This window comes from Pristiophorus japonicus, chromosome 22 (assembly GCF_044704955.1).
Source record: "Pristiophorus japonicus isolate sPriJap1 chromosome 22, sPriJap1.hap1, whole genome shotgun sequence".
Lineage (NCBI taxonomy): Eukaryota > Metazoa > Chordata > Chondrichthyes > Pristiophoridae > Pristiophorus > Pristiophorus japonicus.
Window position 1 is genome coordinate 27,941,386 of NC_091998.1, and position 12,361 is coordinate 27,953,746.

Here is a 12,361-nt window from a genome sequence, read left to right on the forward strand (position 1 = left end):
TAATTTCTTGTGTGGCTTGGTGTCAAATTTTTGTCTTGCCACACTCCTGTGAAGCACCTTGGGACGTTTTACTATGTTAAAGCGCTATTTAAATACAAGTCATTGTTGAAAGCGTCAACCACCAGTCAATAAGAAAGGTGCTTCACCATTAAGCAGTGATTGAGTTTTATCACTTTTCTCCCCATCCCTCCTGAAGGCAGGTGAGCGAACACTCGGGTCATTTTCCTGGGTCGTTGCCTGCTTATTGTGAAGATCGATACATATATATATATTTTAAATTGCATGCAGGAAATGGATCACGACTCAAAAATGTACTTTAAATATCTAGTGTGATTACATGGGAGTAGGCTATTTAATTAGACCATGGCTGATCAGTATCTTGACTCCTGTTATTTACCTTGGCTCCATAACCATTAATGTCTTTGCCTAACCCCCCCCCCCCCCCACCACCATCCTTTGTGTGAAGAAGTGCTTCCTGACATCATTCCTGAATGGTATATCTCTAATTTTAAGATTATGCTCCCTTGTTCTGGACTCTTTCCCCCCCGCCCACTAGAGGAAATAGTTTCTCTCTAGCTACCCTGTCAACTCCTTTAATTATCTTCAACACCTAAATTAGATCAGCCTTTAATCTTCTATACTCCAGCGAATACAAGTCTAGTCTATACAACGTGTCCTCATAATTTAACCCATTCAGCCTTTTAGGTTTTGGGATGCGTGCATTGGCCAATGTCAGTGTACAGTTCCCCAGGCCCTTGCCTAAGTAGATGCTGTTTTTGAGCTATTTTTAAGAGCTCGTAGAATTGTTCAACAAAAAATGCAATCAAAACCCAATCTGTAGCTTGCTGTCCTGCAGCCTTTGCCTTGTCTCAGCTGCGCACTTGGTATGCACGAAATGTGCCAAATGGTATCACTGTTCATACCGAAGTTTGCCTTTGAAGTCACTCCTCGAGCAATTCTACCAGAAAGAACTAATCACCAGCTTCTTTTACCATTCTTGGAGTAATCCAGGATCAAGTTCTGCTGTGACCTTAATCTGAACTCGTCATTTATATATTTAAAATGTGTGCAAGACCAGCCCTGTGTGTAAAGTACGAAAACAACTACTTCACTGCTCGACTAAGTCTATCGAATCAACAGTCGCATTTCAACACCTGACCTTTTAAAATAGAGAAAAAGGCCTGTCACCTCGTGTGTTTTCTCTCACATGAAAAGGTAAGCTTGTTGCAGGAAGTTGCTGTATGGAACCATACAGGTTTACAGCACAGAAAACGGCCATTCAACCCTGTCTGTCAATTCTTTGCTAGGGCAACCAAATATTCTCCTTTTTCATTCCCTGTAGGCTCCATGTTTCCCTGCTTCAGCTGTTTACCTACACTTCCCTTACAAGATCCACTGGTATCTGCCTGACTATTCCCTGGGGCAAAACCACCTCCACTCCAACAACTCTCTGTAGAAACAAATTTCTTCTAACCTTCACCTGAACGATACCAGGGCGAAAAGGGTTAAATTATGAGGGTAGTTTGCATAGAGTAGGCTTGTACTCCCTTGAGTATAGAAGATTAACGGCTGATCTAATTGAGGTGTTGAAGATGATTAAAGGATTTGCAAGGGTAGATAGAGAAACTATTTCCTCTGGTGGGGGAGTCCAGAACAAGGAGGCATAACCTTAAAATTTGAGCCAGGCCGTTCAGGGGTGATGTCAGCGTGCACTTCACACACATTCTGGAAAACGTTCTCCTAAAAAGCTGTTGAGGTAGGGAGTCAATTGAAAATATCAAAACTGAGATTGATAGATTTTTGTTGGGCACGGGTATTGAGAGTTACGGAATCAAGATCTATGGCGTTAAGATACAGATCAGCTATGATCTCATTGAATGGCGAAACAGGCTCGAGAGGCTGAATGACCTACTCCTGGTTGTGTTCCTATGTCCCCCTCTCCTCACTCTTAATGGCCCTGTTAAATGGATAGCTCCTTGTCGCTGACTCCCCAGCCAGAGGAAATAATTCTGGAGTATGTATATTTTTATATTTGAATGTTCACTTTTTAATGTAGATCAGAGTGACTCTGATTCTGCCCTCCTCCCATGAACATAAATAGGAACAGGAGTAGGCCATTTGGCCCCTCGAGCCTGCTCTGCCATTCAATAAGATCGTGGCTGATCTGATCTTGGCCTCAACTCCACCTCCCTGCCCGCTCCCCATAACCCTTGACTCCCTTATCGTTCAAAAATCTGTCTCTTTCCACCTTCAATATATTCAATTACCGAGCCTCCACAGCTCTCTGGGATAGAGAATTCCAAAGATTCATGACCCTCAGAAGAGATTCCTCCTCATTTTTGTTTTAAAAGGGTGACGGGTGAAGTTCACGTGTGTTTAAATGTGTACTTGGACTGTCGTCGTCATGTTCAAAAAATTTAGTAAGATACTAAATCACATTGCTTCGCTGCAGTGACCTAGATAAATTATTTAAGCCCCCTTTATGTATGTGTATCCACTCCTGTTTCTCTCTGGTGCTCCTGTATCACACACCAACTAACGGTCAACCTGATCTAAGGCCTCTGCCGATGCTACCATGAAATGCCTTGAGATGTTAAAGAGCAGCTTGCTGGTGACTTTTTTGGGGGGGTGGAGGTGGGGGGCATTTAATCCACCACCCCCTCCTTACCGTGCTGCAGCTAAGAACGTGATCTCAGGAAGGCAAACATGTGTGAAGCCTTGTATCGCTCGGTGGTACCGCAGGCTGGTGCTTCAGTGCACTGCGCGACCTGGATCACTGCGATTCGGAACTGTCTAACTATTTGCCCCTCCTCTTTGCAGGATCTATACTTGAATGCTGGTGGCGTCACCGTTTCCTACTTTGAGTGGCTGAAAAATCTGAACCATGTCAGCTATGGCCGCCTGACCTTCAAATATGAGCGAGACTCCAACTACCACCTGCTAAGTGAGTGGTTTTGAGGTTTTCGTGCACACGCATCCGAGTACTATGCTGAAGGCCAACGCTCCATGGAGAGCCGCATAGAGTAGTCTTGTAGTTTTTAGACCTGAATTTATAATTCAACAGTACAATGAAATGAATGTGTAATGTGTTCACTTGGACAGCAAGAAAGAAAGACTGACTTGCATTTCTACAGAGCCTTTCATGACCATCGGCTGTCTCAAAGCGCTTTACAGTCAATGAAATACTTTTGAAGTGTAGTCACTGTTGTAATGTGGGAAACGCGGCAGCAATTTTCACACAGCAAGCTCCCACAAACAGCAATATGATAATGACCAGATAATCTGTGTTTGTTATGTTGATTGAGGGATAAATATTGGCCAGGTCACTGGGGATAACTCCCCTGCTGTTCTTCGCAATAGTGCTATGGGATCTTTTACGTCCAACCTGAGAGCAGACTTTGCCTTGGTTTAATGTCTCATTTGAAAGGCGCCACCTCCAACACTCCCTCAGCACTGCACTGGAGTGTCAGCCTAGATTTTTGTGCTCAAGTCCCTGGAGTGGAACTTGAACACACAACCTTCTGACTCAGAGCTAAGAGTGCTGCCCACTGAGCCACAGCTGACAGAGCCATTAGAGTTGACCTCAGTCCATGGGCTAGAAAAGGGGGAAATCAGTCAGCATTTCCACTTCTGCTGGAATGTGACATTGGCATTTGGTCAGGGTGAGCCTCATTTGTAATGTTCTTCACTGTTGAATAGCCTACTGACATTCACTTTCCAGACTCCAAATGGTCATTTGGGCAGGTTGGTGGAGGGCTGAAACCCATGTGGCGCTATACACTATATAGGGAATCTTTCATCTTTGGGAGCTAAGTTTGAATTCATCGTAAATAGAGGGGGCATTGCTTTCTGTTAAATGATACTTTGAAGGTGGACACTATTTCGGATACCGACTCCTGTGACCGTGGGTTTAACCCAGCACACATGATGGGTGACACTTATCCAAGCTTCCAGTTGAGCTGTCGCAGACACACTGGTTTCCTTATGGTAATTCTGCAATGTTGCACTAATTTAATGTGCTTTTAGAAATCATGTGGCTGAACTTGTTTCTTTTTTGGATTTGATCTGTTTGCTGACTATTAATGTTAGGGTTTTGTTTCCTATCCTCTGAAATAAGAATATAAGAAGTAGGAATAGGCCATTTGGCCCCTCGAGCCTGCTCCACCATTCAATAAGATCATGGCTGATCTGGTCTTGGCCTCAACTCCACTTCCCTGCCTGCTCCCCATATCCTTTGACTCCCCTATCGTTCAAAACTCACCTATCGTTCAAAATCCGGTGACTAACTGGTTATTCTGCACAGCCAAAGCTTTGTGCTGATATGCAGCAGGTTTAAGGGATGGGTCTTGAGTTGGTCTGCTGCATTTGATGTTATACAAATCTGTAAGAATGGCACCGAGGGAGTTGTCTGAGTTTGGCACCCACAGGACTATATATATACACACACACACACACTACCCATTTACACTAATGGGACAACAAATATGACCTAATTATGAGAAATGTTGCGGTAAGTGCGCAAACTATTACACAAGAACATAAGAAATAGGAGCAGGAGTAGGCCACATGGACTCTGGTCTATTTCCCTGCCCGCTCTCCATAAACCCCTTATCGTTTAAAAAAACTGTATTTCTGTCTTAAATTTAGTCAATGTCCCAGCTTCCACAGCTCTCTGAAGCAGCAAATTCCACAGATTAACAACCCTCAGAAGAAATTTCTTCTCCTTCTGTTTTAAATGGACAGCCCCTTATTCTAAGATCATGCCCTCTAGTTCTAGTCTCCCACATCAGTGGAAACATCCTTTCTGTATCCACCTTGTCAAGCCCCCTCTTATACGTTTCAATAAGATCACCTCTCATTCTTCTGAATTCCAATGAGTAGAGACCCAACCTACTCAACCTTTCCTCATAAGTCAACCCCCTCATCCCCAGAATCAACCGAGTGAACCTTCTTTAAACTACCTCCAAAGCAAGTATATCCTTTTGTAAATATGGAAACCAAAACTACACTCAGTATTCCAGTTGTGGCCTCACCAATAGCTGTAGCAAGACTTCCCTGCTTTTATACGCCATCCCCTTTGCCATAAAGGCCAAGATACCATTGGCCTTCCTGATCACTTGTTGTACCTGCATACTATCCTTTTGTGTTTCATGCACAAGTACCCCCAGGTCCCACTGTACTGCAGCACCTCGCAATCTTTCTCCATTTAAATAATAACTTGCTCTTTGATTTTTTTTCTGCCAAAGTGCATGACCTCACAGGACTATACACATTACACTCCATCATTATACTCCATCTGTCAAATTTTTGCCCAGTCACTTAGCCTGTCTCTCCTTTTACAGATGTTTTGTGTCCTCCTCACACATTTGCTTTTCCTCCCATCTTTGTATCGTCGGCAAACTTGGCTACGTTACACTCAGTCCCTTCCTCTAAGTCGTTAATATAGATTGTAAATAGTTGAGGTCCCAGCACTGATCCCTGCGGAACTGGTTACTGATTGCCAACCCGAGAATAAAACATTTATCCCTACTCTGTTTTCTGTTCATTAGCCAATCCTCTATCCATGCTAATATATTACCCCCAACCTCGTGAACTTTTATCTTGTGCAGTAACCTTTTATGTGGCACCTTGTCAAATGCCTTCTGGAAGTCCAAATACACCACATCCACTGGTTCCCCTTTATCCACCCTGTTCGTTTAATGGTTAACTCTTTCAGACTACCTGTGGTAAAATGTGCTGCTGTAAATTCTTTGCAGCAGCCTGTGATGACAGCATTATAGTACATAGCAGGTAATTTGGCAGGGAGGAGAGGGATAACATGGATGTGTCTGGCTGTTGCATGAATAATGATCAGTACTGAAATTACCAGGTTTGACTTAGCTTGGTGCTAATGAGATGAGTGCCAGACATTGAAAAGTCCAGACTAGGCTGTGCTCTGTCTGCAAGCAGGGCCCGGGCCAGAAAGAGCCCACAGCAGATCACTGCCATTGATAGATTTTTTAATTGAAGAACCACAGTCAAGGGCAAAGGCTCTTAAAACAAATCAGTATAATTAATACAGCGTATTTCACGACTTCAATGCCCCATGAAGTGCTTTTGAAGTGCTGTTGTAATGTAGGAAACGCGGCAGAAAATTTATGCACAGCGAACTCCCAAAAATAGTAATGTGGTGATGACCAGATAATCTGTTTTTTAGTAATGTTGATTGAGGGACAAATATTGGCCAGGGCACCGAGGATAACTCTCCTGCCCTTCTGGAATGCTCGCCCCACATCTCTCCATCTCTCTCTGCTCCTTTTTAAAACTTGCCCCTCTCTGCTCCTTAAAACTTCTATCTGACCAAGCTTTTGGTCACCTATCCTAATATATCCTCCTTTTTGGCTCAGTGTCAGATATGCTCCAGTGAAGTGCCTTGGGACGTTTTACGACATTAAAGGGGCGCTGTTTCAGTGCAAGTTGTTTAAGCTGATGGTGCACATGCTGTGTTTAAATTACTTTTTAGGGACCGTGGGGAACTTGGAACAGAAATATTCACATTTAAAATCCTTATTCAGATGGTGCCTCATGTTATACTGCCCCAGCATCAGAAGCCATTGCGGCACGGCAGAGCACCACACGTCATGCCACTGCTGGCTGGCCCATAGTAGGCTTTCTCTTCAAATCCAGTGGCTGCTCAGAGTTTTCTGTATCTGATGCTGTCCAACACTTGCTCTGTAGTCTATTTCACCCAGTACAGAAGATATGATGAGATGGGGGGGGGGGGGGGGAGGAATTGCTGTCTTGCAGCTGTTTGCCAAATATTTACTTAACTGAACTTAAGATTGTGCCTAACCAGTAACCCTGTTTCTTTCCCCCCTCAGTGTCCGTCCAGGAAAGCTTGGAGAGGAAGTTTGGCAAGCACGGTGGCTCAATAGCAGTCGTGCCAACGGCAGAATTCCAAGCCAGAATAGCGGTGAGTCTTTGGGGCTTTTTCTCTTCTTTAACCCCGCCCCAACCGGCTCCCTAAATCTAATCGACAGGCAAATTGATCTAAGTCAATCCAGAAAAATATGGTAATCATAATGCCACAGATATAATCCTAGATCTGATCAGGACTTCCTCAGAGCAACTGATTGAAAATGGGACCTTGGAAGACCTGTTTTTGAAATAGCAGGTTTTATGGATAATATCTTAACTTGAGCGTGATGGCAGTAGTCACATTGCAGAGGTGAAAAGCTGCTCTGAATCTAAATCTGTATTTTGAAAATGTTATTGTTGGCATAGAAAAACATAGGTGTTGTAGAAAATTATATCTGCTGAAGGAAAGTTTGTGCCCGTTAACCTTTAATATTTGCATGGGAGAGAATTTGCAAAATCAGCCACGTGCAGCTCCTCTATTCCCCTTTAGCGGTGTGTGATGTTAGCGTGGTTCTGTGTGTGGGCAGCTGCAGCAGTGATGCGTTCCGCACCCGGAGTGAAGTGGCATTTATTGGGTATGGTAGTCGGGTGATTGTGACTCTGGAACAATGCTACGCCTAATTTTAATTTTGAGTGCGCTGCCCTTTCAAAGTTTCGCACGTGCGCAAAATTTCACGTTGTAAAATCCGGTCGCGTGGGACCGACAGACAGCCGCACAGCTTCGAGGGAATATTTCTGAATACAATTAACTGCCAATCTTCTTTTATGTAGCCATGATTCAGATATCCGTACTACATCTGGTTCCCCGCTACGAATTACTGCTTACAATTCCCTTATTTTGTTTTGGATCCTGTGCACATTACCATATACAGGCAATTTAACTTGATTGTATTTTAATCGTTCCCTTCATTTTAATTTTTATGCTATTTTATAGAATAATGTGGAGAGCACAAATAAACCATGTAGGCAATTTGCTTGAATGTTGACTATGCAGGTATTCTCAGCTGACACCGACTCTGCCAAGTGCCGATGGCACGATGTGTTTAAGTTTACTTGTATGCATTTTAAAAATCTGACTGACCAAAAATTAGGGAGTTTCCATCAAGATTTGACAGTTGAATGTGCCATTTATAGAATAAGCACAATCCATGTAAAGTAGGTGTGGTACTAGTTATGCAACTGCTGGTCTGACGAAGGGTCATCGACCCGAAACGTTAACTCTGTTTCTCTCTCTCCACAGATGCTGCCTGACCCGCTGAGATTTCCAGCATTTTCTGTTTTTATTTCAGATTCCAGCATCCGTGGTATTTTGCTTTTGTAAACCTGCCCTCGTGTCTTGTCCCTGATGGCATAACCATGATCGGAGTTTGTGTGGAGTCTCTGGAGTAATCCTATATGCTCCTATGCTTTAGTGCCATATAACAAAAGGTCTCCTGTTTATAAAAAAAAAAGGTACATCTCTCTCGCCTAATTATAGGCCCACTGGCTGATGCTGAATGAAAGCAGAATTAAAGAAACCTCCTAAAACCTTGTCATTTAATCTTTTTAAAAAGCCTCCCTTTTTCTACCATTTTATTTCCTGCACTGTCCCCAACACGAGAGGCCCGAGACCAGCTCTCTGGCACTTGCCAACGTTGGCACTCTCCCGGAATTGTAAAAGTGTCACGGGCTGACTTGCTCTGTGCATTGTCATGGTACTTTATTTAAATTTCCATCCTATGCCTCCACATCACAGCATGGTTGATCTCATCAGGTAGGGAGTTATGGGCATAGGAACAGGAGGAGGCTGTTCTGCCCCTCGAGCCTGTTCTGCCGTTCAGTTAGATCATGGCTGATCTATACCATAACTCCATACTATCTTGGTTCTGTATCTCAAGACCATTGCCTAAAAACAGAATTTATCAATCTGTTATTAATCTCCTCCCTCCTTCCCTCCTCCCCCCCCCCCCCCCCCAAAAAAAAAAAGCCTCAACAGCTTTTTGGGGAGAGGTTTCCACTACCCTTTGTGAAGTGTTTCCTGACATCACCCCTGAACAACCGAGCTCTAATTTTAAGGTAATGCCCCCTTGTTATGAGCACTCATCAGAGGAAATAGTTTCTCTCGAGCTACACTATCAAATCCTTTAATCATCATGTTGGATCATTCCTTAATTTCCTCTACACAAGTGAATGCAAGCCTAGTCTATGCAACCTGTGCACATAATGTAACACTTTGGGACATAAACTTTCAACCTCTGATTTCAGAAGTGTATTGAAGGCTCTGAACTCTTACCAGACTCATCTGAAATTTCTCAAGTGAAGGCAGCAGCTGATCATTTTGATACCACTTCTAAAAGTCTTCCAAAGTGAAATAGTTTGCTTTGTTTAATCCACAAACTGATTTTTGATTAATGTCCCACTGTAATGCCTGGAGCAATGGGGAGGGGCGGAGGTAGAAGAGCTGCCTCCTTTTTCCAACAGGAACCGTACCTCCACTCCATAAGAAATGGCCAGAGACTGGGAATGTCGTAGCCAGTTTTTCTGCCTCTGACTGTGGCAAAATGCAGATTGATGGTCAAATCTCCTGTTGTATTGGTAATGTAAGTAGAAGTGGATCATTTTCGGCAGGAATTTAAATCTGTTTGAGTGCACTGACCAAGCAACCTAAACCTTTTGTACAAAATACGTTCGTGGTTAACATTTTGGTGCCATACCTGCAAGGTTCTCTGAACTCGACACTAACTCGCAGCCCATTGCCCCCTGCCCCACTCAAGAATGTTGCTAAATACTGTAGTACATATGGTTTCATTGGCATAGTTTTCAAGGTGGAAAATTTGCTGTATTGTCGAGGAAGATTCTGAAACCATAACATTCAACCCCACCCACGCACATAGTTACCAGAGCTCCAGCTGGTGTGGTTTGAATTTGAAGCAAGTCTTGCAAAACTGGTTTGCAGTGAAACATTCTTTTCTGGTGACTGACACATGCATGTTATGGTTGTCTAATTGCAAACATCAGAAATGATGTGTTGTTTCCACCTCCCCCCCCCCCCCCGTTTATCCATCCAGACTGTTCACTAGGAGGGTCGAGGCATTTTAAGTCCGCACACGCCAACAGCTCCTGGTTAGGTCTGTGGGGTGTCTGGATCAGTGGTGTGAGCATTGTTTTCACTCCACTGCTGGGAATCCCTGAACAATTATCAGTCAAGGTTGTGATTCAAATTTGTCTTTTTACGAGGTGTGCACTCAATTGTCTTCCATTTGCTCACACCCATCATCACAAACTGATCCTTGCACGTTGTGGCATTCAGAATCGCCACACCTTATTCATTCTGTACGGAACATACGGTCTCCTTGAATACAAGGGTGGAGCAGTCTCCCTGATGAAAGGAAGATTCGGTTGCCGAGAGACCAGGGTGACTGGCAGATCTCCATTACGATAATAATGCGGATTTGAACGTTGAGTGCAAGTTTCAACCCAGCAGTCGGAGCATATCTGACGAAATACTTGCCATTTATATAAAAACACTCCGATATGTCTGATAAGGATCTCAAAGCACTTGGACACGATTAGCTGCTGAGTGTTGCAGGAACTGCTATATTGGTAAGTGCCCTGCAGTTCATCAGAGTTTAGCCACCAGTCTAGAGTGCCCATTCTGTGCTCTTGAATTGGCATCTGTATAAAGCTAGCACATCTCTGGGGTAGGTTTCATGACCATTAGAGTTCCAAATTAGTATGATGTAAATGCTTTGTGCAGTCGCCATTATATGCACTAAATTGTGGGGCGGAGAAATGAAGTGTGCGCAATATCCGACTCGTGCAACCTGCACCAAGTATGCAGGCCATGCAACGGCCCTCGTTGAGAGGCTGCCATGTAAAGAGCAACCTCTGCTTTGTCCACGTGCTAGGAATTAAATAGAAACATAGAAAATAGGTGCAGGAGTAGGCCATTCGGCCCTTCTAGCCTGCACCGCCATTCAATGAGTTCATGGCTGAACATGCAACTTCAGTACCCCATTCCTGCTCTCTCTCCATACCCCTTGATCCTCCTAGTAGTAAGGACGACATCTAACTCTTTTGAATATATTTAGTGAATTGGCCTCAACAACTTTCTGTGGTAGAGAATTCCACAGGTTCACCACTCTCTGGGTGAAGAAGTTCCTCCTCATCTCGGTCCTAAATGGCTTACCCCTTATCCTTAGACTGTGACCCCTGGTTCTGGACTTCCCTAACATTGGGAACATTCTTCCTGCATCTAACCTGTCCAAACCCATCAGAATTTTAAACGTTTCTATGAGGTCCCCTCTCGTTCTTCTGAACTCCAGTGAATACAAGCCCAGTTGATCCAGTCTTTCTTGATAGGTCAGTCCCGCCATCCCGGGAATCAGTCTGGTGAACCTTCGCTGCACTCCCTCAATAGCAAGAATGTCCTTCCTCAGGTTAGGAGACCAAAACTGTACACAATACTCCAGGTGTGGCCTCACCAAGGCCCTGTACAACTGTAGCAACACCTCCCTGCCCCTGTACTCAAATCCCCTTGCTATGAAGGCCAACATGCCATTTGCTTTCTTAACCGCCTGCTGTACCTACATGCCAACCGTCAATGACTGATGTACCATGACACCCAGGTCTCGTTGCACCTCCCCTTTTCCTAATCTGTTACCATTCAGATAATAGTCTGTGTCTCTGTTTTTACCAGCAAAGTGGATAACCTCACATTTATCCACATTATACTTCATCTGCCATGCATTTGCCCACTCACCTAACCTATCCAAGTCGCTCTGCAGCCTCATAGCATCCTCCTCGCAGCTCACACTGCCACCCAACTTAGTGTCATCTGCAAATTTGGAGATACTACATTTAATCCCCTCGTCTAAATCATTAATGTACAGTGTAAACAGCTGGGGCCCCAGCACAGAACCTTGCGGTACCCCACTAGTCACTGCCTGCCATTCTGAAAAGTACCCATTTACTCCTACTCTTTGCTTCCTGTCTGACAACCAGTTCTCAATCCACGTCAGCACACTACCCCCAATCCCATGTGTTTTAACTTTGCACATTAATCTTTTGTGTGGGACCTTGTCGAAAGCCTTCTGAAAGTCCAAATATACCACATCAACTGGTTCTCCCTTGTCCACTCTACTGGAAACATCCTCAAAAAATTCTAGAAGATTTGTCCAGCATGATTTCCCTTTCACAAATCCATGTTGACTTGGACCTATCATGTCACCTCTTTCCAAATGCGCTGCTATGACATCCTTAATAATTGATTCCATCATCTTACCCACTACTGATGTCAGGCTTACCGGTCTATAATTCCGTTTTCTCTCTCCCTCCTTTTTTAAAAAGTGGGGTTACATTGGCTACCCTCCACTCGATAGGAACTGATCCAGAGTCAATGGAATGTTGGAAAATGACTGTCAATGCATCCGCTATTTCCAAGGCCACCTCCTTAAGTACTCTGGGATGCAGTCCATCAGGCCCT

At 44.0% G+C, this 12,361-nt stretch overlaps 1 protein-coding gene across 2 annotated transcripts in view; it reads left to right on the forward strand.

Moving 5' to 3' along the window:
- Positions 1 to 12,361, forward strand: part of LOC139234924 (glutamate dehydrogenase, mitochondrial) — a 108,040-nt gene that overhangs the window by 80,858 nt on the left and 14,821 nt on the right. The window contains exons 10-12 of one of the 2 annotated variants that reach the window (XM_070865825.1): positions 2,821 to 2,944; positions 6,861 to 6,952; positions 8,138 to 8,397. In XM_070865825.1, coding sequence (XP_070721926.1) covers positions 2,821 to 2,944; positions 6,861 to 6,952; positions 8,138 to 8,218 — 297 coding nt within the window. In that variant the 3' untranslated portion in view covers positions 8,219 to 8,397. Of the gene's footprint in view, positions 1 to 2,820; positions 2,945 to 6,860; positions 6,953 to 8,137; positions 8,398 to 12,361 lie in introns of those variants that run through there. The other variant, XM_070865824.1, reaches the window with a different exon arrangement.